The sequence below is a fragment of the Cynocephalus volans genome, chromosome 1 (assembly GCF_027409185.1).
Source record: "Cynocephalus volans isolate mCynVol1 chromosome 1, mCynVol1.pri, whole genome shotgun sequence".
In the NCBI taxonomy this organism is placed as follows: Eukaryota; Metazoa; Chordata; class Mammalia; order Dermoptera; family Cynocephalidae; genus Cynocephalus; species Cynocephalus volans.
In genome coordinates, this window is record NC_084460.1 from 85,899,002 (window position 1) to 85,925,051 (window position 26,050).

Below are 26,050 nucleotides of genomic sequence, written 5' to 3' on the forward strand. Positions count from 1 at the left end.
GTATTTTCTATTTGTTCAGGCCTTATTCTCCTGTTTTCCTTAGCTCTTTGAGCATATTTAAGATTACTGATTTAAAGTCTTTGTATAATAAGTCCAACACAGGGGTTCAACAGAGATGGTTCTGTCAATTTCCTTTTTACTGTGAATGAACTATATACTTTCCTGCTTCTTAGTATTTCTTGTAACTTTTTGTTGAATACCAGATATTTTAAATATCATAATGTGGTAAGTCTGAAAATCGGATTCTTTCTCCCACCCCCACCCCCAGGGCTTATGTTGTTGCTTGTATCTGGCCTTGGGCATATATGTTGCACTTTGGATTCCTCAGTATATGTAAGAACTCTCCAAAGCCCTTATTCTTCCATGTGTCTTCCCCTTTAGTCTCCACCTTCCCAGGCTTGTCCCATACACCGCTCCATGCCTAAGGTGACTCTGGGTAGTATATGTCTTTACCGGCTTTCAACAGAGGCCCTGGGGAAGCCACTCCAGCTCTGAGAAATTTTCAAGGGGGGGCAAAACAAAGAGAAAACTCTGTGCCAGTCCTTCAAGGAACCATGCAGGTCAAAAGCACAATTTTTGAGAAAAAACAATTTTTTTAGAACAAGGTGCATATTGTGCCCCCTGGCACCAGCAAGCCACGCCAGAACTCAGGATGCCATCACTATAGCTACTGCCAGCTGGGAATGGAAAATGGTAGGCAGATAAGCAAAAGTGCCACTCAGCTTTCTTTTCAAAATTTAGCAGCCTCTTTCTCACTAAGCACTGCCCTGGTTACTCATAGTTTTTAATTCTAGAGCTCTGAAAAAGTTGATTCTGACATTTTTTGCCATCTTAATGGTTGTTACAGTGGAAGGACCAATTCTTGAAGCTGCTTACTCTATCATATTCTGTGACATCACTCCTCCCGTTCTAATTTTCTTTGAAGAAATTTTGAAAGACCTTTATTGCATTTGTATAATTGATACAAAATCACTAAGAAAGGCTTACACTACATAAAGTCATATAAAGAAGGAAAAGATAACCCAAATATCCTATGCAGCAAGAAATGGTAGTATACCTTTAGCTGTGTAGTTAGAGATATGGGTATATAGTTTTATAAAAGTGGGATCACAGAATAACATGATCTCCTATATACCTAGTCTTTTTACTAAGTAACTTACCATGGGTATTTTTCCAGGTTATTAAACATAATTTTTCTTCCCATTTTTAACGAGTTGAGGGCACTGCACTTTAGGTATAGAGAATAATAACTCAATCAGTCTCCTCATGGACATTTATTTCTAATTTTTACTATTAAAAAAACATTGCAATGAAAGTTGTTATGCATTTATCTTTGTGTACTTGTACAATGATCTCTTTAGGGTAAATTCCTAGAACTAGGATTACCAGGTCAAGGGATATGTACAACTAAGATCTGGATATGTATTATCAAACTACCCTTCAAAAAAATTTAGTCAAACCACATTTCCATTGACAGTGTATAAATGAGGGGGCTCATTTCCTCTTGCTCAAGTGAAACAGGTTTTTAAGTCATTATTAATTTTTTCAATCTATTAGGTAAAAGACATCATTTTACTTCTTTACTTCCTTATACTTACTTTTTAGTTGAATTGAACATCCTTTCATGTTTTTATTGGCCATTTACAGTTTGTGAACTGACTACTCATGCCTTTTGGCTATTTTCCTGGACAATTTCTTGAATAGTGAATCTCAACCAGGTAGCTCTCTCACTCTATTCCACCTTGAGAATCACTGCACTAGTTTAGCATAGCTCTCAAATATGCAGAGGTGATTTTTAAAAACTCATGCTCAATTATTTAAAATATACTTTTGGTATTTAAGGAATGACAATGGCAGAACAGCTGCTATCAGACCAGCCTTCTCACAGAGATAACACTTATACACTCCAGACAAAATACAAAAACAATTATTTAAAGACTGGACTGGACAGCAATCAAAAGCAGGTAGCTACTTTGGAAACAGTTTGGCAGTTCCTCAAAAATTTAAACACAGTTACTATTTATCCCAGCAATTTCACTCCAAAGTGTATACCCAAGAGAAATTAAAACCTATGTCCACACAAAAACATATGCATTCATAGCAGCATTATTCCTAATAACCAAAATTTGAAACAATCCAAATGTCCATCAACTGATGAATAAACAAATGTGTTATATCCATAAAATGAAATATTACTTGTCTACAAAAAGGAAAGTACTGATAAATGGATGAACCTTGAAACTGTGCTAACTGAAAGAAGCCAGCCACAAAAGGCCATATAATGTATTATTTCATTTAAATGAAATGCCCAGAATAGACAAATCTATAGAATAAGAAAGTAAATTAGTGGTTGCCAGGGGCTGGGAGTGGAGTAGGGAGGAACAGAGATTGACAGTCAATGGGTACACGATTCCTTTTAGAGGGGAGGAAGATGTTCTAAAATTAGTGTGACGATGGTTGTACAACCTTATGAATATATTAAAAAACACTGAATTGTATACTTCAAATTGGTAAAATGTATAGAAAGTAAATTAATCTCAATAAAGTTGTCTTTTAAAAAAGTAGCCAGAAATTTGAGAGGAGTCGACAGTTGAAAGAAGGGAGCAGTCTTGAGAGAATTCCCATTTTTTAAACAACCTTTTACCTGAGAGCAGAGGTGCCAAGATGATAGCTAAACTTCAGGTAGAAACCTGCACTGTTACTGAGACATCGAGGGGACAGAGTTCTGGGTGACCACGATGGCTGGAAATTGAGGGGAAGATCCTGGAAAGAATAAAGTCACAAAGATCTCACCTTCTGACAACCACATGAGTCTGTGTCTGACTCCTATCATAGGAGATAAAGCCTTTAGTTTGAGTTCAAGCAAGTTAATTACCTTTTAACACACACAAAAATCAGTACTCTTTAGAGAAACATAACAGAATTGAGTCTCTACTATGCATTATGCACAATGTTCAGGATACAATCCAAAATTATTAGCCACACAAAGACAAAAGAAAAACAATACAAGGGAAAAAGCAATCAGTGACAAGATGCTAGTACTAGCCAACAATGATTTTAAAGCAGCTACTATCTCCAAGGCCTTAATGAAAAATATGCTTCTTAACATAATAACAGAGAAAATTTCAGCATAGAAATAGGAAATATGAAAAAATAACCAAATGGAAGTTCTAGAATTGAAAATTACAATATCTGAAATTAAAATTCACTGGATAGACTGAGAAGTTTAGACATGACCAGGGAAAAAATTAGTAAACTTTAAGACAAATCAAAGAAAATTAACCAATTGGAAAAACTGGGGGAAAAAAGATTGAAGAAATAGGAGGAGAGTCCTGTTGACCTGTGTGATAATATTAAAAGATCTAAAAATTTTGTAATTGGATTTCCAGAAGGGGAGAGAAGAGAAAATGGAGCAGAAATGTTATTTGAAAAAATAATGACCCAAAATTTCCCAAGTTTTGTAAAATCATAAATTTACATTTTCAAGAGGTATAGATCCCCCAAACAAGACAAATATACATAAAACCACACACTGCCAAACTGCTAGAAACCAAAGACAAAGAGAAAGTCTGCAAAGCAGCCAGAGGTAAATGCCACTTTCTGGAGGACAATGGTACATATAATCATTCATTTCTCATCAAAAACAATACAGTGGGACAACATCTTTAAAGTGCTGAAGGGAAAGAAAACAACAAAACAACCTGTCAACCCATAATTCTAAATCCAGTGAAGATGTCCTACAAGAATGAAGAGAAAATAAAGAAACTTTCAGGTAAACAAAAAGTAAGAAAATTTATCACCAGCAGATAGACACTGTGAGAGATGCTAAAGGAAGTTTTCCAGGCTAAAGGAAAATGGTATCAGATGGAAACTAGGATCTTTAGGAAGAAAGTAAGAACACTTGAAATGTTAAATATGTGGGTAAATGTAAAAGATTACCTTTCTCCTTCTTTTAATTTCTTTAAAAGGAATATTACTTTAAAGAAAAAATTACACTATGACAGATGTAACACAAATGACAACTACAGTGTAAAGGAGGAATGGGTAAATGGAACTATGTGGATGCAAGATTCTTATATTTTATGTGAACTGGCATAATATTTATAAGTACCCTGTGAAATGTTAAGAATGTATATTGTAATCTAAACAACAACCAATTAAGAGGTCAATGCAAAAAGATATAGCTAAAAAGCCAACAGAGAAATGAATAGAATTTCCAATCCTGGACAAAAGAGAATAAACACACTCTACTATATTCTTCCCACTAATTACAAGTGAAAACAAAATACATAATGCAACTATCAGAGGACTCTGAAAGGACGAAAGACAAAAAAGGAGGACTGGCTAGGGACTTCAGGACTTGAGAGTGGTGAGTGCCCTGGGTTTTGTGTTGTTTTTTGTTTATCTGCCTATATATCCTGGCCTGAAAGCTAGGTACTGTACAGACAAAATAAGCACCAAGTAAAGCCCACTTTCTCAGCCAAATGGCAGGGTAGAAGGGGGCTCTGCAGGACAGAACCCCTTTGACATAACTACTGTACTCTGGCACACACCAAAAAAGAAGCCATGGCGCTTTTCCCAATAGGCATTATGAGCTGTGGAGACAGTGGAACAGAGAGTCCTCTTGAACATTCCCACTCTGCACTCGAGCAGAGGTGGCACCTTTCCCGTTGTCCACTTGGTGCTGCAAAGACAATGAGGTAGAGCCCTGTCAGACCATTCCAGCCTTGCAATAATAAAGCAGTGGCACTCCCCAGTGCATGCTATGAAGACTGTGACATTTGACTCTGTCTACTGTCTCCTGTTTGCACTAATGACAGCAAAGAGGCAGCATCTAACCCCCTCTCAACAAGAGAATTGGGGAAGGGTTACGGAGAGGAGGGAGCTGGGAAAAGGGATTCTTTAAACCAATGTATGAAAGAAAGTTTTATAGCACTACCAAACAACCCATACATGAAACTGACCAGAATTAACACAGTAAAACTGAGAACTGAACTATAGTGTGGAATACCATAACACATAGGTTTTAAATTTGCCTCTGGGTTGAAAACAAGTAGGGCAGATCAGAATAGCACTGCAATGGCTTTGAAAACTAAGTTGATATTTGAACCACAGTCCACAAAAGCAAGCCAACATGTGTTCTGAACCAATACAAGTAACTGCCTGCTCAAATAGAAGATGTAAATATGATCTAGAGTTTCATATCAGCTTAGTGAGGGTCTTTTTGACAAAAAAAAAAAAAAAAAACACAACATTTTTTTGAATGTTACGATGAAATGTATAAATTTTTTATGATGAAATGTATAATTTTTCCACGAAAACTAGATTTATTATATAAAAACAGAGTAATGCACCTATACAAAAATGTAAGGATCACTGCTTTTTAAAATATTCCTGTCATCAATCTAGTTACATATATGCACATTAAGAAACGCATTTACACCCAAACCTAATCTATTATTAATATCCTTCAAGTATTTGCGTTTTCTCCTCCCTATTGGAAATATTTCTTGAAAAACATTTTTTAAAAATGCTTACAAAAATGACATTTTTCTAGGCTGAATACTTTAACAGATAACCTGAAAGTTTATACCAACATCATTCTTTGAAGTTTATATTATAAATTACTATCCAATTTCTGTCAAGGAAGCCTAGATAAGAGTTTTTAATAAAATGTTGATTAAGAAACACTGCGCTCAACTAAAAGTGTGTGAACAGCTCAAACACTAAATAGAAATTTGATAAACTTGTGGAAAATGCTAAAGTATAAATCATTCCTGAGGACTGGATTTTTACAATATCTAACACTGAAATTCTTTCACAAAATCCGGCCCTCAATAAATGATTACCACATTATTGATACATACATTAATTATAACACTTTAAGTTACAGATAAAGAAACAAACAAACAAACAAAAATAAGGAGCTACATTTAAGGGTATTTTTTCCAGGCTTAAGAAAACATGTACCTACTTTTTAAAAGAAGCCTTAGCAAGGTTTTCCAAGAGAGAAACAACTGAGTGGGAAAAGCAGCTGACACAAGCTGACAACTTTTTGGCTCTAAATTGACACCTTAGAGTAAGCTGGAACCAGAAATTACCACTTCTACTAACATGGTAAGTAGAAAAGGTGAAGAGTCTCAATAAGCATTGACCTTTCTACCTTTCATCATACTAACCTGTCTTGACTCTCCAGATAGATTAGTTCTCATTACTAGGAACAGCCTGTACCTACTTGTAAAATTTATTACAACTGTAATTAAGTAAGTGAGTGTGTAATTAATTATTTAATATCTGTCTTATCAACATGTAAGTAAACTCCATAAGGCCAATGTCAGCTTAGCATTTGTTAAAAGATATGCAAAAAGTATTTACACAATTTGTTTTTCACTCAAAATGCTTATAACTTTTATAGTTCAGTGAGTAGAATTATTCCCCAATAAAAATATATATGTTCTATGTCACCTTAAAAATAATTTCCCATGTTTTAACTTATACATATTTCTAAAATAGCTTCAAGGGCCAGCCCGTGGCTCACTTGGGAGAGAGTGGCCTTGGATCCCTATAAGGGATGGCTGGTCAGCTCACTTCAGAGACCACGGTGCTGATGGCACCAGGTCAAGGGTTAAGATCCCTTTACCAGTCACCTTTAAAAAAAAAAAAGGCTTCAAAAAACAATATTTTTTTTAAAAGGAAGGAAGGCTGAATTACATGATTAGAGAATCCAATTGACTTTGCAAGCAAAATAAAGAATAAGGCTAATTTTTCCGCTTTTCAAAAATTACACAAAGCATTTTCTTTATTGGAAAATTTTTAGAAAATGCAGATATGCAAAAAAGAAGAAAAATCACCTATCACCCCAAACTCCAGAAATAACCATGATTAAAATGTATTATATTCTGTCAGGCTATTTTTGTATATACAGACACATACCAATAAGAACATCTGATGCATGAAGTTTGTAACTATTTTTTCCTTCTGACTACATATCTTTCTAGGGAAAATATAGGAAAATGGTCAGGGCCCCTCAGATGTTCAGAATCTTGCCAAGCATTTGCTGTAAATATCCACATGCACCCAGGTGTTCCTTGGTTCCTTGGTGCTGTCTACCCGAACCAAGGCCCAAGTCCTGGCTTTTAACAGAGTCTATTCCTCTTCTATCCTCCAAAGAGAGTGCAAAGAGAAAAGAGATGTTCTCAATCTACAAAGCCATATCAACTTCAACAAAAATCTGAAAGAGAGCATTAGCTTTGGGGCTTTGTTCAAGCATGCCTATTAAACGGGCATCCTTTCCTTCTTTGCATCCTTCCTTCCAGCCCATTCATCTATTCAACACACTGTAGAGCACTTACTGTCACTTAGTATGTTTCAAGCATTGCACCAGGTGACAGATATACCACAGTGAGCAAAAACAGACACACAGGTCCCTACTCTTATGGAACTCATCATCTCGTGGAGTAGACAGACATTAATCAAATAATTATAGGTCAATATACAACTTCAACTGTGATAGGTGCTATGGAGGACAGGTGAATGTTGCTAAAAGACTTTACTACAAGAGGTTTTTTTACCTAGTCAAGAAAGTCAGAAAGAAATTCCCTGAGAAGATAATGACTGCGTATGTAATATAATAGCATATGGGCACCCAGGTGTCCTGGGTTATGGACCTAAGTATAAATGACTAAAGACTCTGATACATGGTGTTTCTCAGGACACTCCGGGAGGCCACTAGGGCAGCTGCTCCTAGCTCTGAATAAAGCCTATTAATTTTTTACCCACAGCTCCCAGGATTTTTTCCTATTACCTAGCTCGTAGACCTGCATGTGAAGGGTTTGTGACCCAGTCTGTACAACGGGCTTGAGGGGTCTGTGAGCCCTAGCTTGACGTATCTCAAAAATATTTTCATGGCATTATAAAAGTACATTGTCATTTTAAGTAACTGTATAATAATTCATTATAATAACTATATCCCATAATTATTAATGTCCTACTGTTGGAAACTTAGATTGCTTTTCATTTGTTAAAGTATAAATAATTCTTCCCTGAACATTCTTTATCCCATTATTTCCTCAGGATAAATTGCTGTAACTGGAATTTCTGGTTTAAGGTACATGTATATTTCTTGAGCTTTATATATTATGTCAAACTATCTTCCAGAAACGTTTGAACAAATATGTACATATATTTCCAGGAACTGTTCTAGGAATATATAGAATCTAGTCTAATAAAGCAAATTATAAAATCTAAATGATAACTGTATGAAGGGAGATATTATAGGGCTAATAAAAACCCTACGAAAAGAAGAAAAAAAGATTGCACAAATGAGTTCCAAATATTTTTTGTGAAACTATACAAAGCAGAAACAAAAGAAAAAAATCCACTGATAATTCAAAGAACAGAAGTAAATGCTTAAACAGTATTTACAACTAGTTATTCTGAAAGAATCAGTTTAGAAAATTAGACAGCATCATCACACTCATCATTAAACACTATAAACATTCTCTCTGTAGCAAAATGGCAGAAACATCACAAAAGTAATTTTAAATGAAGCAGATGCCAAAGAAGAATCAGAAGAATAAATTATATGAGTTTTTAAAAAACAATCTTTTCAATTAGACTATTCTCTTTTAGTATCACCTTCATTATAGCTTACTATTTGTTTAGTCCGTTTTGTGTTGCTATAACAAAATACCTGAGACTGGGTAATTTATAAAGAACAGAGGTTTATTTGGCTCACGATTCTGGGACAGCTGCATCTGGCACGGGCCTCAGGCTGCTTCTACTCATGGTGGAAAGTGGCAGGCAGGCGGCGGGTTCAAGCAGATCACATGGTGAGTGGAAGCAAGAGAGAGAGAGGGGAGGTGCCTGGGTCTTTTAAACAACCAGCTCTTGCGAGGGCTCACTCTTTACCGCCCACCCCCTCCAGCATTAATCCATTCATGAGGGATCTGTCCCTATGACTCAAACTGCCACATTGGGGATCAGATTTCCACATGAGTTCTGGGAGGACAATACATCCAAACTCCATCCCTATTTCATCTCCAAAATTATTGTTTCAACAGTAGGGTAAGCACCACCCCTTTTTGAACTCAGAAGGAATACCAAACATCTCATATATTCTATATATGTCTTTCTCCAAGTGTGATCTGAGGACCACCTACATAAAGGTAACAGGAAACTTCTTAAGAATACACCTTCTGGGCCTCCATTCTCCTGAGATTTTGATTCAGCACATCGCAAATAGGGTCCAAGAATGTGCACTTTAGCAATAACTCAGTGATGCTTATGAATGCTGAAATTTAGGTAACTTGATTTATTATTGTAATCATTGAACAGGGTATCTGATAAAATTATATTACACCAAGCCAGAGTAGTTTACACCATAGGAAGGCATTATCCTCAGGTCAGCACACAGATGGTAAGGTACTCCAATGGACTTGGATAATTATTCTTGACTCTTCCTACTCATATAGGAAGGATTTATCTCCTGAACCTGTCCGTTTCTTTCCATCTCTACTGCTACTCCCTACTATCCAGGCCATCAATATCATCTTGTACTACTGCAACAGCCTCCTAATTAGCCATCCTGCCTCCAGTCTACCTCCTCTCATCTATTCTCCATGCTGACCTCGGAGTATGCTTCCTAAAAAAAAACAAATCTAATAAGGTCACTATCTATAATGGGTCAGTGGCTCACCATTGCCCTAGGATAAAACCCAAACTACTAGAGGCTGGCTGGTTAGCTTAGCTGGTTAGACAGTGATGTTAAGGATTTAGATCCCCATACTGGCCAGCTGCCAAAAAAATCCAAACTACTATAGCCATATTGAGCTTTTAATTTTTCTGATAGACTATAATTCCTCACCTTTGCATCTTCTATTCTCTCTCCTGTATCACTGTTCCTTTGACATCAAAGCAATATTTACAATATTTGAATACTATCATTTACTACCCACCATCCATGGCTCTCCACTGACTAACATACTGGTTTTTCCAATTTCACTGTTTTGGCTATTCAAAAGGAATCTTATACTGGATCCTCAAACAGTCAAGCTGATCAATGTGGAGCTTCTGTGGTTGTGGGTAGTGAGGGAGATCAGGAACTTAACCCCTTCACCTATTTTCCACCCTATAGCAACCCTTAAAGGGCTCCACAGAAAATAATTACATTTTTAAAAACTGAAATCTAGACTTTTACATGGCAAACACACATCTTAATGAACTACTAATTTTTCAAGCCTCAGCTCTCCAATCAATGTCCCACAGACAGAGTTAGGCTCTGCCATAGTCACAGTGTTTGTATGAAACAAACCTCTTGAATAGTACTGTGCTATAAGTCTTATAGTCTGATTCTCCACTAGACTGTCAACAACCTCAGTGAAAGTCTTTATATCTGTTTCATATTTACACCCCACTTTCTAGAACACTGTATGAGTAGAATATATTTAATGTCTATTGAATAAAAGAATACATATTTAAAATGTTTTTCTCAAGTCTGTATAAAATTATCACAATATATTCAATCTATTCAGTTTACTTTCCCAGAATTGTTAACATTCTAAAAAAAAGATTTGGTACTTAATGAGGTAAATCTTTAATTCAGTCATCCAGATCAATTAAATCCCCCAAGCTTTTAAAATTTTTAAATATTTTAATCAAATTATCCTTAAATTGCCTTAATAAATTATTGAATATCTATTGTGTTGTACAGATAATAGAAAATCATTAAGCTATGGGATTTTTTAAACTAGGGAGTCAAAATAATATACATCAGACTAAAATGAACAACATAAGGGCGTAATATATTGTGAAAATGAGACTACGTATTCTATAGACTTAGAATCATAGATTGAAAATCAGAAATAAAAGTCCTAAAGTGATGAGATTATCTGACCTAATATACTGATGTCATAAATAAGAAAGGAGAGACCTAGGTGAGAGGAAGTTAAAAAATAAATAAATAAACTTTAGATTGTCTATGGAAGGCATGATGAAAAGAAGTCAAACATGAGATGGATCTTAAAGAATGGGTAGAACTCATTATATATAAGACAGAGGTAAGAATATTCCATAAAAAGAGAAAATGAGTGAGTATATTAGCAAGGGTCAAGAAATGTTCATGAGTCAGAATTCAACCTGATTTGAGCACATGTACAAATTAGGGAGTTGTTGGGGAAAAGACTGAATGAATTTTCCAAACCAGGTTTCAGAGAGCTTTTAAGGCCAGGCAGAGGACTTCATATTTTATAAAAAAACAAGTCACTGGAAATAATAAGTCATTTATAAAGCTCTAAAAATTCTAAGTTAACTGACATATTTTGCATTTTATTTATCCATTTATTTTACTTGACACATTGTAATTGTACATGCTTATAGGTTACATTATGATGTTTTGATACATATATGTTGAATAACGATCAAGTCAGGGTAGTTAATATAAACATCACCTCATGCATTTATCATTTCTTTGTGGCAAAAACATTCAAAAGCCCCTCCTCTAACTATTATGTAATATACACAACTTAACCTTTAACCATAGTCACCCTACTGTGCAATAGAGCACCAGAACTTATTCCTCCTATCCGATTGTAATTAGTATCCCTTGGACAAACTCTCCCTGTTTTCCCTCCTCCCCTTTCTCTCCCCAGTCTTTGGTAACCACTGTTCTATTCTCTGTCTCTATAATATCAAATATATATATATATATTCACACACACACATATATACACACATACACACTTACATATATATATATTTTTTTTTTTTTTCTTTTTTTAGATTCCATGTATAAGTGAGATCACATGGTATTTGTATTTCTGTGCCTGGTCTACTTCACTTAACATAATGACCTCCAAGTCCATCCATGTAATGAAAGAAAAGCAAACAACAGCATTTCATTCTTTTTTATGTCTAAATAGAATTCCACTTTGTATATATACCACATTTTTTTAAATCCATTCATCCATTGTTGGACACACAGGTTGATTCCATATCTTGGCTGTTGTAAATTGTGCTGCATTAAACATGGGAGTGCAAATATCTCTTTGACATACAGACTTCTATTCCTTTGCGTATATACCCAGTAGTGAGATTGCTAGATTATATGGTAGTTCTATTTTTAATTTTTTGAGGAATCTCTATACTGTTTTCAGAAATTCTCTCTTCTGATTGATCTAAACTGTTGATGATGCTCTCATTGTATTTGTATTTCATTCATTGAATTTTTCAGCTTCAAGATTTCTGTTTAGTTCTTTTTTATGATATCTATCTCTGTTAAATTTTTGATTTAGATCATGAATTGTTTTCCTGATTTCATTGGTTTGTATGTGTTCACTTGTATCTTGTTTGTATCTTGTTAAGTTCCCTTAAGATTATTATTTGAAATTCCTTTACAGGTATTTTGTAACTGTCCTTTTCTTTGGCATCTGTTACTGAAGACTTATTGTGTTCCTTTGGGGGTATCATGTTTCCTTGCTTTTTCATGTTTCTTATCTTGATAACTACACATCTAAAGGAGTAGGTGCTGTTCCCAATTTTATGGAGTAGATTATGTAGAAATGACTTTTTCCTGTGTGTGGATGCTAGCTAGGGTGTCTGCTGGATATGCTGTGTTGACATTAGTTTTGTGTGGACTCAGTAGTGTAACCTCTGTGCATTTTCTTTGGTTGTAATCATCTTCAGCAATATCTGCAAATGCCTCAGTGGTGTAGACTGTGGAGGTTTGTGCCAACACTGGCTCTGCTTTGCTGAGTCAGACACTCCAGGCTAATTGTTAGGCCAGATGGGTGCAGGGGCATAGGACCAACCAGCTGTTTGGTAGTCTCTCTGAGGTGGAGTCACTACCTGACTTACTGGTTCTCAGGCCAGGTGTGGGCATGGAGCTCTGAAGTTGTCTCTCCCAGGGGGTGGTGCACTGCCTAGCCAGCTTTTGGGCTGGATAGAGGTGTGCCTAGGTGCAGGGTGGGGGGTCAAGTGCTATGCAAAGCCCTGTCAGAAGAATGGATGTGACTGCCTGGCTAGGAGCTGGCATGCACAGGCACAGCAAGGCCAGGTGGCTCTATGGAGGCCAGCCAGAGGAGGCAAAGCCACCACAGATCTGCTGTCAAGCAGGGAGCAGGGGTGCACAGGTACAACAGGGTCTAAAGGCTCTGTGGAGAGCTGCCAATCAGCTGTTGAGCCTGGAGCAGGTCTGCAAGTGTACAGCAGAGCCCAACAGCTCTACGGAGGGCCACCAGGTGAATGCAGGGAAGGGGTAGGCATGCACTGGTACAGCAGGGCCCAGCAGTTCTATGAAGGGCTGCTGGATAAGCTGTTGAACCTGGAGCAAGCCTGCAAGTGTGCAGCCAGACCCAATAGTTCTGTAGAGTCCTGCTGTGCAGAGACAAAGTCACTGCCCAATCACTGTCAGTCAGAGAACAGGTATAAACTAGTGCAGCAGGACCCAGCAGCACTGTGGAAGGCCACAGGGGTAGGGAGATCTACCGCCAGACTGGCACCTGTGGGCTCAGCAGCCAGCAGGTTGTGCTGGGTGGGTGAATGTGAATGTGGTGGACTGCAGCTTACTGGCAGATTCCCCACTGAGAAGATCTGTCTGTTTTCCTAGTGTTGGGAGGGAGTGCCATGTGGGTTCAGATGCTGGGGTCTCTCAGTCTTTCTGTCTGGCCTAGGTTCCAGGCAGCCTGGGTTGTGGTCTTGCCAGCACCCGTATGAATGTGGTAAAATGAAGATGGGGCCTCAGAATGGAGTGAGTCAGTTTTCACTGGCCCCCAGAGCAGGATGTACTCTTATGAGCAGGATGTACTCTTATAAGCAGGTTCAGTTTCGAGACAGTGCTGTGCTATAGCCACTTAGGTGGGAGGCTGGGGGTTGCTCTACCTGTGCTTCCTCTATGAAGCCAGGTAGCTGCACAAACTTAAAGCCACTCTCCAAACTGGGTTTGGAGCCTGTGAGGACTGGAGTATTGCGGCAGGGATTGCTGGTATTTGTGGCAGCAGTGGAAATCACTGGGGCTTTAACAGCTTACCTTCTTTCCACCTGACTCTGAGCTGGTCCCTGAGGGGAGACAGCAAGGCAGAGGCAAGATACCTTACTCTGCTCTCTGATACTAGCCTAGTCTTCCATGCTACACAACAATTTTGTCACTCCCCTCGTGCTCTACAGTGTATTTCTTCAGCCATTCCGGTTAAAATATAGTTATTTGTTTTTTTGGTCTCTTTTTAGGGGGAGGAAGACCACCAGACAACTCTAGTTTGCCATGTTGCTCCACCCTCTCCTTATTTTGCATTTGAGAAAAACAAGCCACAGAACAATTAAGTGATTTCCTCATAGTTAGGAATAGTATGGAACAGCCCCAAACTCTTTTTGCCACACAATGTTGCTGTATTGGGGGCACTACAATGGAACAGCTCATTCTCCAAGTACAATGGGCAAGTGTTGATGAGCTTGGCTGTTTGCCTTGGTTCTAAGCAGAATTTGTATGAAGGAGGACAAATTCTCTTGTGAGGAAAAATTCTCACATGTATTCAAACATGAATTCTTGACAAAGAGAAATATGTCCTCTCATTTTAAATGATCATTTAAAAAATTTACTATTAATTCCTTGCAAAAATAAGCAATCAAAATTTTGTATAAAACATATTGCAACAAAGAAAAGTTTAAAACTGAATTCTCCAAATTGAATGGGCATAAATTTTAATACTTTACTTCACAATCATGCTCAAAATAAATATTTCCAAGAAGACAAATAGAAGAGAATATGCCCATTCTTCAAATTTAAACTGTTTGTTTGGTCCCATAAATCTGGGATTGAACCAATATATTAAGACAAATCAGAAAGATTCAGTCAAATATATTCATTGAAAATGTTTTTTAAAGATTGAGAAACATGTGTATTGTACATTTATGCCAGCACATTTGTGATTGCCTACCACTATAACTTACCCCAGTTTTATCACACAAGCGTAAAGTATGAAACGATCCAACAGCAAATAATTCTCCATCTGGAGCCCAAGCAACTGAAGTAATAGGATGCTCATGAGGTTGTGAATTGTACAGCAGGCGGCCATAACTATCCCACACCTACAAAAGCAAAATTATTTTTATCTTTTATAACAGTTACTACAGCTGGAGCAAAGGGAGTTAGAATCTCTTCTTTTCATGGACCTGGTGCTGTGATGCTAATAGTGGTGATCACTGGATCTGTGCACAGTGCAGCCAGTCCAACATGTGTCTCCAAGACAGGCACATCCAATCACCATATCATCCACATGTAGTGTGTTCCCTGCCTGCATTTGTGCATCTAACTGTAGTTCCCACATCCAAATGGGAAGGTGTGGCATTATTTTATATTACCCTTGGATGAAATCAAATTGCATTTTTTATAAAGGGAAAATTAAAGTTTCTTGGTTTTGAATAAAATTATATACTGGCCAGCCACCAAAAAGGAACGTAATATGAATAAAATTATAAAAAACAAAAACAAAAAAATAACAGTCACTACATTAGTACAAACAAGTTTCTCCTCCAGTAAGTTATCAAATAAAGATTTAGAAATCATTACCTTATAATGTTACTAATTAAATGTCTTTACTATCATACAAAGGAATAAAAGCTGTATTTCTTGAAACCAAAAGATCTCAAAAAAGAAGATATTTTATAACATTGTCATAATTTTAGATTTTATTCAGTCTTTGGTTAAACATACAACCTACCCATTTTAAGTCCTTTTGAATTTAACAGAAAAGTTTTGAGATGTTTAGTTTTTTGCTTACTTTTTTTTGGCCTAATAAGGGCTCCATCAACTTTTTCTAAAAGCATTTATTTAGACAAAATTTCCTCTAACTATAGTTACCTTAAATCTTATTCTTCTCCATAAATTACTTTGGTCTGAAATTGATCAATGTTTAGTAAACCAGTAAAGCTGGTTTTTAAAACTTAAATGAACTGATTTAAATTGAGTCATTAAAACTAGGGGCTGTATTGATGTTGCCATTTATTAAATCAAATTCTGTAGGTCAATGAGACAGTCTTTATAAAGCTGTGACTTTAAAACACCACCTAAAATTATGAAATAATTTGCTATTGAGTGGCTAAAATAAAACACTAAAAGAATATTCTTATATGCTAAATACTTTTCCCCTAAATTTGATTCTTTCAACCAGGTGATAAATCTAAACATTACATACCTTATATTTACAGTCTTCACCAGCAGATAAAATAAGATCATTGACTGAGTTCCAATCTACTTTTAAAATAATGCCATCATGAGCTTTCCACTATAAGAAATAAAATAAGAAATTAATTATAACTTTAAAAGCAATGAAGTTTTTTTCTATAAGAAAAGACATTTTGCCTCTACCACATTTGCTATTTCACTTCTAATTTACACTAATGAAAACACCTAGCACTATGACATCTACTATATAGCTTACATCCTTATGAATTTCATTAGTCTAGACTCCAGATGAAAAATCACTTGCTGCTGATCTATTTCAAGCTTGTCATTTGTGTTAAACACTGAAATGAATATGCTATATACTCCAAAAATGTCAGCTGAATTCAAATCTTGCTGTCATCTTTGTATAGTTGATCCCATTACTGATACTGCCTTCATGCCTTGTTGACTGATTCTTTTATTTTTTTTAACTTCTACTGCACAAACATCTTCTTTAGTACTTTCTTCATTCTTTTCTGCATATTCCCCTAAGCTTCATTCTCTTTACCTTCATGTGTCTGGTTCACAACTGGACTACTTGGAGAAACTTGTCTGGCATTTGCCATATAACAAAGTGATGTTTCCCACAGATAAGAATACATTATATATATATATATATATATATATGAGTATATATGTCACCCAGAAATTGGCAACCTAGAAAGTAAGAATGGATATCTTGCTCTTAAATCTAATTCATGTACCCATTTATCGCTATTACCACACATGTAATTAAAAGCTACCATAAGCAGAATAATATAACTAAAATGAATTAACTTTCCTTGAAGACTATAAGGTATATTTTAACATCTGAGCCAATTAACTTCATATCAGAGGGTGACAGATTTTAAGGGCTTTCTCAACTGACCCTTCCCAATCTATTGTTCTTAATGTATACAGAATAAAATATTAAAATAGGATCAGATACACTCTAAGAATAAGGAACAATTCATAGCTTACTTTATTTAAAATATAAAAAAATGTACATTTTCAAAAATGAATGTTTTGATAATAAATGTTAAAAAAAATAATCTTCACAATTAACTGCCAAACTAATCCAATATCCTGAAATAAACTGCAAGGACAAATACAATATATACAGATACACATATATACACAGATTCTCAAGAGTTTCATTTTAAAGCTACAAAATAAATGTTTGCATATTCAATAACTATGAACAAAATATAATTTAATTTTTCTTACACTATAACTTAGCCTATCAACTTATTACATATATTTACATATTATGTATATTACATAGATAATTTTCAATTATTTCTCAATTTATTTCACATTTTGTGAAATTCCTTTGAACAACAAGCTCCTTGAAGGCAGAAACTACGTTCTGTTTCACTTTGAGTATCTCATACCTAGCATAGTACCTAATATATAGTAGGTATGCAGTACATTTTTACTGAATGAATAAACAAGTTTCCTCACTATAAAACCAAGTTCTGGGTATCTAGAAGGTCTTAGAGGAAATAAGGAATATACACTGCATTCCACAAGCAGGAATTAATTAAGCATTTCTTTTTGTGGATAATCCAAATTTGAATATGTGTTTATGCCCAAGGAGAATTGCTGTAGTTTTAGTTTCCCAAAGGGAATAATTTGCATTAAGTTACTAATTATATTTAACTCTCTTTCATTCTAGCTGAATTTTAGCAATGAGTACTTTTCCTTCTCTTCACTACCCGCTAGCCCAAAGGTTCTACTGAAACACTAAACCATATTTTAATTGATCAATGTTGATATAAGTGGCTTCCTGAGTTTCATTTATATGAGCCTAATTACAGGTATCTAAACAAACTCACATAACTATAAACTAAAAGATTCAACTTGCCTGTTTTTGCTCTATAATTTCAAAGCAGACTTTCAGAGTAAGTAATTGGAAGGACTTTGTCCAAAGGCTGTCAGAACTAGTTCTCCTTCCCAGCTTCTTCCCTTTGCCCAAATTCTATACCTTAGTTGCCTTAGGGTAGGGACTTGTATCTTCTACTTCTTGTTTGTCCCCACAATTCTTATCAGAGTGTTGTAAACACAGTAAAAATGTAAATGCATGTCAACTATATGAAACACATATAGCATAATCTATACAGAAATTACTAATATGGAACCTCAAAGTCATATCTATCTCCTTACTCCTCGAAATTTACATCTACTCATGTGTTAAACCTGATGCTTCTTCAAACACTTTTATACCTGCTGTAGCCTGTTAGTCTCCACCACCAAATCCTTACCCAGGATCTAGTCATTCTACATCTTTTTTCTGGCCTCTCTAGTTGACTAAAAGGTAGAGATGTCATAATAATTCATAATAGTATAATAACTTTATAATAACTACTACTCAACGGTGAGTGCTTACTGCCTGATAGGCACTGTCCTATGCACTTTGCAAATTAACTCATTTCATCCTCACAAGAATCCAATTAAGTAGGTATTAGCATCACCAGCTAAGATGAGAAAACTGATGTTCAAAGATATTTCATAATTTGTCTAAGGTCACATATAGGTAAGTGAGGATTTGAACCCAGGTGACTAATTCCAAAGCCTGTGTTCTTTTTTTTTTTTTTTTTTTTTTTTAAAAAGATGACCAGTAAGGGGATCTTAACCCTTGACTTGGTGTTGTCAGCACCACGCTCAGCCAGTGAGCGAACCGGCCATCCCTATATGGGATCCGAACCCGGGGCCTTGTTGTTATCAGCACCACACTCTCCCGAGTGAGCCACGGGCCGGCCCCAAAGCCTGTGTTCTTATTAACTAAACCACACTGTGTCATCAAAATGTGAAAAAAAAAAACAACCAAATTAATTCTGTCTTTTAACACTGTAATCAAATAACAAAATCTAGGATATAGACTTTGTTTTCCATTTATTGGTCCCATCCTGACCTGTCTTAACTGCCACCATTGTTTTGCTTGTTTTTGTGTGGTTCTCCGTTTGCCTCTTTCTTTCACATTTCTGAACAATCATTTTTCCTGGTCCCTGGTCTCAGAACAATCTTCCCTCCCTTCCTTCAAGATTCAGCTCCTAACTTAACTCTTCTTCTTTTCTAAATGATACAAAAGAAAACATGAACTCAACATTTATCTTTTAGATAAACATTCTCTATATAATAGGCAGTTATATACACATAATTTGTTCTAAGTATTTTCTGTTGTTTTTGGGGGGTTTTTTTGGCAGTTGGTCGGTAAGAGGATCCAAACCCTTGACCTTGGTGTCATCAGCATCATGCTGTTCTAAATATTATACTGACGACTCCCCCACTCTAAAAATAGTAAAAGAATGCTAGGCTCCTAGAGAAAGCTCAAGTGTTTGAACAGATAATGATCACAATGGTGATGATGATTTAAAAAAGTCTACGCAAGCTCTTTAAGTTTTATGATTTAGTCCTGTTTTGTCTCCAATCTATACATTTGAGGTTGATTCTGCTAAATTTAAAGATGCCTAGTTATGCCAAGTCACGTGACAATTTAGCACCTCAAACATCTTTATGATTTACTGGTATAATATGAGTTGAAATAAGGGGGAAGTAAACCTTGTCGGAAACATAAACAGGTATTTCCTGCTCTGTAATAAAGGCTGATAAAACTACATACACACTTAAAGGCTTCAGATTGTAAAAAGAACACCCAGAAGAAAGAGACTCTTAAGCCAACTGCCCTCTAGTTTAGAGTCAGGCAAATTCTGATAACAATTTACAAATGCCTAAGAATTACCTGTAAAACTTTAGCATTTGGTTGAAGAGGTTTAATGATCAGCTGCTTGCCTGCTGTGTAAAGAACTTTTTCTGAATCAGGGCCCCATGCCACTGAATACACCGGGGTTCCTGTAAAAAGAAAAAAAACTGATAAACTTTAATTATTAAGCCTTCTAAAAAGGGAGATTGTTAAGAAGATCAGAAAAGCAATTTAGAGTGTTATTTCATTTTTTCCTTATTCAAAGACCCTTTCAAACTGGAGGATAGCCTGGTATGAAAATATATACTTGGATAATATTGACCATTGAAAATCTACTGTGAGCAACCGACTTACTATATTTGTAACTATTTTGGATCTTGCTAAGAAAATGTGAAGTTTTTAGAAATTCCAGATAGTGTGCTATTGAAATACAGGGGCCTTCAAAAAGTTTATGAAAATCCATATTATGAAAAACTATACATGGACTGTGAGTTTGGATGTGTTGTCCCTGCCAAAACTCAAGTGGAAATATGATCAACAACGTGGCAGTGCTGGAAGCCATTTGAGTCATGGGGGTGGATCCCTCATGAATGGATTAATGTTCTCCCTGGGGGAGGACGCGTAGTGAATGAGTTCTCGCTCTGTTAGTTCCCGTGAGAGCTGGTTGCTTAAATTAAAAGACCCTGGCACCTCCTCTCTCTCTTTCTTGTTTGTTCTCGCCATGTGATCTGCTTATACCCACCGGCTGCCTGCCGCTTTCTGCCATGAGTAGAAGCAGACTGAGGCCCGCACCAGACGCAGCTGTCCCAGAATCATAAGCCAAATAAACCTCTGTTCTTTATAAATTACCCAGTCTCAGGTATTCTGTTATAGCAACACATAACAGACTAATACAGACTGCAAAATTTTTTTTGTACCAAAATAAACTTGTTAGAACATGTCTGAACAGGATCTAGTTTGAGACACTAAGAAGGATAAGACATCAATTTCGAAAGAGCCCCTATCAGAGCATCATGAATCTGCTAAAATTGAAGAAAGAACAAACATCAAATTTATGGTGAAGCATGGATGAAAGAATGATGAAATCATTGATGCTTTATGAAAAGTTTATGGGGACAATGACCCAAAGAAATCAGCAGTTTACAAATGGATATTGTTTTATGAAGGGAAGAGACAATATTGAAGATGAAGCCTACAGTGGCAGACCATCCCCAACAATTTGAGAGAAAAAAATTAATCTTGTCCATGTCCCAATTGAAGAGAACCAATGAATAACAGCAGAAACAATAGCCAACACCATAAGCAAATCAATTGGTTCAGTTTACTCAACTCTTAACTGAAAATTTACAGTTGAAATTTCTGCTGGATGGGTGCCAAAACTGTTGTGCCCAGATCAGCTGCAGACATGACCAGAGCTTTCAATGGAAATTTTAAACAAGGGAGATCAAGATCTTTAAACATTTCTTTGAAGAATTTTAACAGGAGATGAAACATGGCTTTACCCATATGATCCTGAAGACAAAGCACATCAAAGCTATGGTACCAAGAGGTGGAAGTAATCTGGTCAAGAGCAAAGTGGTCTGGTCAAGAGCAACAGTCATGGCCACAGTTTTTTGGGATGCTCAAGGCATTTTTGCCTGTTGACTTTCTGGAGGGACCAAAGAATGATAACATCTGCTTATTATAAGAGTGTCTGGAGGAAGTTAGCCAAAGCTTTTAGCAGAAAAACACCCAGGAAAGCTTTACCAGAGAGTCCTTCTCCACCATGACAATGCTTCTGTTCATTCCTCTCATCAAAGAAGGGAAATTTTGCCAGAGTTTCAATGGGAAATCATTAGGCATCTACCTTTACAGTCCTGATTTGGCTTCTTCTGATTTCTTTTTGCTTCCTAATCTTAAAAAATATTTAAAGGGCACTGATTTTTCTTCAGTTAATGATGTACAAAAGACTGCATTGACATGATTATATCCCCAGGACCCTCAGTTCTTTAGGGTTGGACTAAATGGCTGATATCATCACTTACAAAAGTGTTATGAACTTGATGAAACTATGTTGAAAAATAAAATTTACATTTTTTATTCTTATCTTTTAATTCCTTTTTTCCAGAAACTTTTTGAAGTCTCCTCATACATAGAATAAAACAAATACACTTCATTTTTCTAAGATATAAACAGATTAAAAAGTCTTGGTTTATCATTTCCTATCAACAGCTATCAGTGTTTAAACTGATTCAATGTAGAAGGCAACTTAAATTTTCTATATAAAAATACACGTTATACTCGCCTTATAGATTAATTCCCATTCCTGATGTTTCAACAGACAACAGAACTTCCCCTCACCTGCTGCTTCCCCTCATCTGCTGCTTAAGCAGTAGTCTAATAGATAGAGATCACCACACCCCAAAATGATCTATCCCTCCCACTTATGAATTCATAAATGGCAAATTAAATATCAGATTAGAGAAGTTTTGCTATCTATCAGGTGTGGCTTTAGCCTTAAAGCTAGGCTGAGAAAGGCACAAATATTCCATAACCAGGATAAGGTTGACTCCACTTCCTGGAGAAAAGTTCAAGTCTGACTTACCTACCCCACTATAAACTACATTAAATGGTACTGTTTTCAATATCCAATAGGAATTTAGAGATGGCATTTTCTAACTCAATTACATTTATGGACAGTGTTTCTTAATTTGATTACTTTCTCGGTTACTTAATATTTTCTGGAAGGCTATACTTTATATGAGCCTAGTTTTAAAAAATGAATATCATATCTATTGAAGGCTTTGGTTATATGGTAGTAAATAATCTGCATTCCACTTGCCTGGCCCAGCCACCTATTCTTTAAAAAATGAATCAAGGTTATACAATTAATCTATGAAATATTAACCCATTTATATTTATAAAACAAAGCTTTTAAAAATTGTTTAGGGTTCCTAAATCAGACTATTGTAGTAACTGACTTTCTGTGAACGAATAAATGAATGAATGAATTTTTGAGAAATTTACATTCTCAGTAATATTAAATATGAATTTAAGGACTTATGGGCAATCAATATGATTTAATTGTTTATTTAAACGGAAAACCCAACTGACGCATAATCAAGAAGGAATAAATTTCTGTAAGATATATCCTTTTGTTCAAGAGACACCCTACTCCTTTTGTGCAACTTTCTCCCTAATCAAAATACAATTCAATAATGAGCAAGTCTCAGTGGTGTATAGGGGTTAGAAAGTTTAGTTTAGACCTAGTCCAAAAAAATCTTGAAGCATGCCTTCCACAGTTTAGACATTACAAAAGGTCTAAATATCCTGTTCAGTCGATGACATCTAGAGTTGTTCTGAATCAAAGGAACCTACAGAAATTATTCTCAATGAGATGACCAACCTCAGAAGGTACTCCTTCTTCTGCACTTGATAAATACATTCTCTGCTAATTTTCTCTGGGAGTAGCCAGGTGCTGACCTGGGCTTTAAAAGTAATCCAAAAGAACAGAGTTCAACTTTAATAAACACCCCAAAAACGTAACTAAAAATTTCAGATATTTCAAATGTGGTTCTTGGTGAGGAAGGGAATGGGGGCGGGGGGGTCTTATTAATTAGGACGATAGAATTATAGGTGCCTTCTTTATTTCCATTATACTTCTAATTTTTATACAAAAAAGTAAATTAATATATTTTAATTTGTAGCCTATCAAATCTTCATGAATACATGAAGTAAAATTACACTTTCCTGGGGTATATATTAAGCCATGACAAACATCTGCCCCCAAGGAAATAATTCAGTAAATACAACTCCTATTGAGTTATACAGGATGTGACTTCAGGCCTTCAGTTGTGGTAAAAGGCATAGTTGGGGTATAGGATGAGGAGCAGGGGCTGCTTTTGTCCTGTTTAACATCTAATATGTGGCCCCATTAAGTCAGCTGTGTCATCATTTCCTTGTTTATAAACCTTTCTTCAGAATACTTATCTTGCCTGTTGGGATAAGAAGACAATTCATTTCCTGCTTGCTTATAAGACAATTTTAAACAATAATAAAGTTAAAGAAACAGCTATAACTTATAGTACAAAACAAAATAAGCTTTAAGAGGAAAGGTTAAGTAATCCCTTTGTTATAACATATGGTTTTTAACCATATTCCTTCAAACAAAATACAAGCAATGGAAGCAAACATGGAGTTCTTTTTGATAAAAAAGCAACCCTAGATATGATCTACAGCTAAGTCTCATTAATACAACTCTCCCTAACCACTAAAAATTCAAAATGGATTTAACATCCAGAACTAAGAGAAGTGTTCATTATACTCATCCCTTATATTTATAATAAAATATTAAGTGTGAATTTACTATATACCTAAACATTTTCTTTTCCAAAAAAAGATAAACTACATAGCTATACAACTTCCAGTTTGGGTGGTTTTGATGAAGATGATTATTGAAAGTGAATGAATAGCTTCACAAAGAAAATAATGATTTCTATTATGATGAAATCCATCCCACTAGAATCTGAAACAAATCAAAGCATGAATTATTCCCAGTGCTATGCTTCACTTTGCGAAGTCAATATGGAAATAACAAATTTAGCCTTTAGATTGAATTACTTTAAAACCATTAGCAAATTATGTAACAAGATATTAATTTCATCATTAACAAATATAGACAAAAAACAAAAAATAGTTTTATAATAATTAATTTCTTGCTTTTTATATTGGGAATTTTTTATCTATGCTCCATTTCAGTTAAGACACTAAAAATGATCTTGTTTTTCTGACTTTGTACACTAAAGTCATGTGACCTTTTTGACATTTTTTAAGAAACCACATGCACCTGGGGTTGTGTTAAATGTCAGACCCTTATCTCTCTGTAAAACAAATTATCTAAATTCTTTCAACCTGTTGAAGGCATTTTAAACCACAGAAGAGACAAAAATGTATTTCGATTGTTTTAAGGAAGTACATTGTCAAATATACCATGTTTTTCACATTCATACTATAAAAGTATCCTCTAAAAATATTGTTTTTGTATGTTTTTAAGAATGCTTTTGAAACAAACTGTTCACTATAATAATAAAGCATTAGCTATCTTTGCCTTAAATGCAGTACAGGTCTATATTGAGTGAACATAAGTAAAATACTCAGAATAGAGTCTGGCACTTATGTAAGCACTATCTGTTAGCTTCTACTACTAGAAATTATTTTGTAATGCAATAAGCAACCATTTGCTTACTGTGTTGTTCATGGTAGTAAGCACTGTGATTTTTTTTTCTTTGTATTTTTCTTTGTATTCTTTGTATTAAGAATTCAAAAAACCAAAAATGATTTCCCTTTCATTCTATTTGTAGAAGACATGAACTAACAATAGGTAATCAAGTGGAATTTATTCCCCCAAAAGCCACTTTTTGGTTATGTATTTTTAAAAAGTTTAAATAAAGCCATTTGTTTCTTTAGTTTTGATCCTCAACCACCTCTCTCTTAGGAATTTCATCTTCCCCCACAGCTTTATTTTTCAGCTTTCACCTTTATGTAACTGGCTCCCAAGTTAATATTTTAGCCTTACTTCTGAGCTCTAACACATTTCCACTTGCCTCAAAGACATCTTCAAACCAGAACTTCGAACTCAACATATTCAAAACTATCATCCCTCCACATATATTCCCTAATATATTCCTCTCTCTGAATTCCCTTACAGGGTATCCACCCCTCTCAGCCCCTGGGAACCTTTCACTTTTTTCAACAACCACTGTCATTGCCTTTGTTCAAGCGTTAATCAGCACTAGCATAGAACCTTTCAGTAACCTCCTTACTTGCCACCTGCATTTAATCTTTGTCTCCTCTGATTTATCCTACACATCACTTCTAAGGTAATCTTCCTAAAAGACAACGATTATCTCTTACTCTCCTGTTCAACTTTTCTTTTTAAAGGTTTTGTATGGTTATAAAATAAACTCCATCCCCTTCATTTAGCATCCAGGACTGTCGGTGTCTTGGCCTTTTGGCAGTCCTATCTCTCACACAGCCTGCACCCTGATGCAAGGGGTCTGCTCCCACTCACCTGACTTCTATGCCTCACCCTTTTCTGCCTCTATGCCCCTGACCATGCAAACTTCCTCCACAGCTACACTCCAGTGCCAACAAGGCCATTGCCTTACCCACTTCCT

At 35.8% G+C, this 26,050-nt stretch overlaps 1 protein-coding gene across 1 annotated transcript in view; it reads right to left on the minus strand.

Moving 5' to 3' along the window:
• IFT80 (intraflagellar transport 80) overlaps positions 1–26,050 on the minus strand; it is a 105,450-nt gene that overhangs the window by 64,238 nt on the left and 15,162 nt on the right. Inside the window, exons 4-6 of the mRNA XM_063102998.1 lie at positions 19,935–20,044; positions 16,185–16,274; positions 14,941–15,078 (exon numbers count right to left, since the gene is read on the minus strand). Of these exons, the coding sequence (XP_062959068.1) occupies positions 14,941–15,078; positions 16,185–16,274; positions 19,935–20,044 (338 nt within the window). The remainder of the gene's footprint in view (positions 1–14,940; positions 15,079–16,184; positions 16,275–19,934; positions 20,045–26,050) is intronic.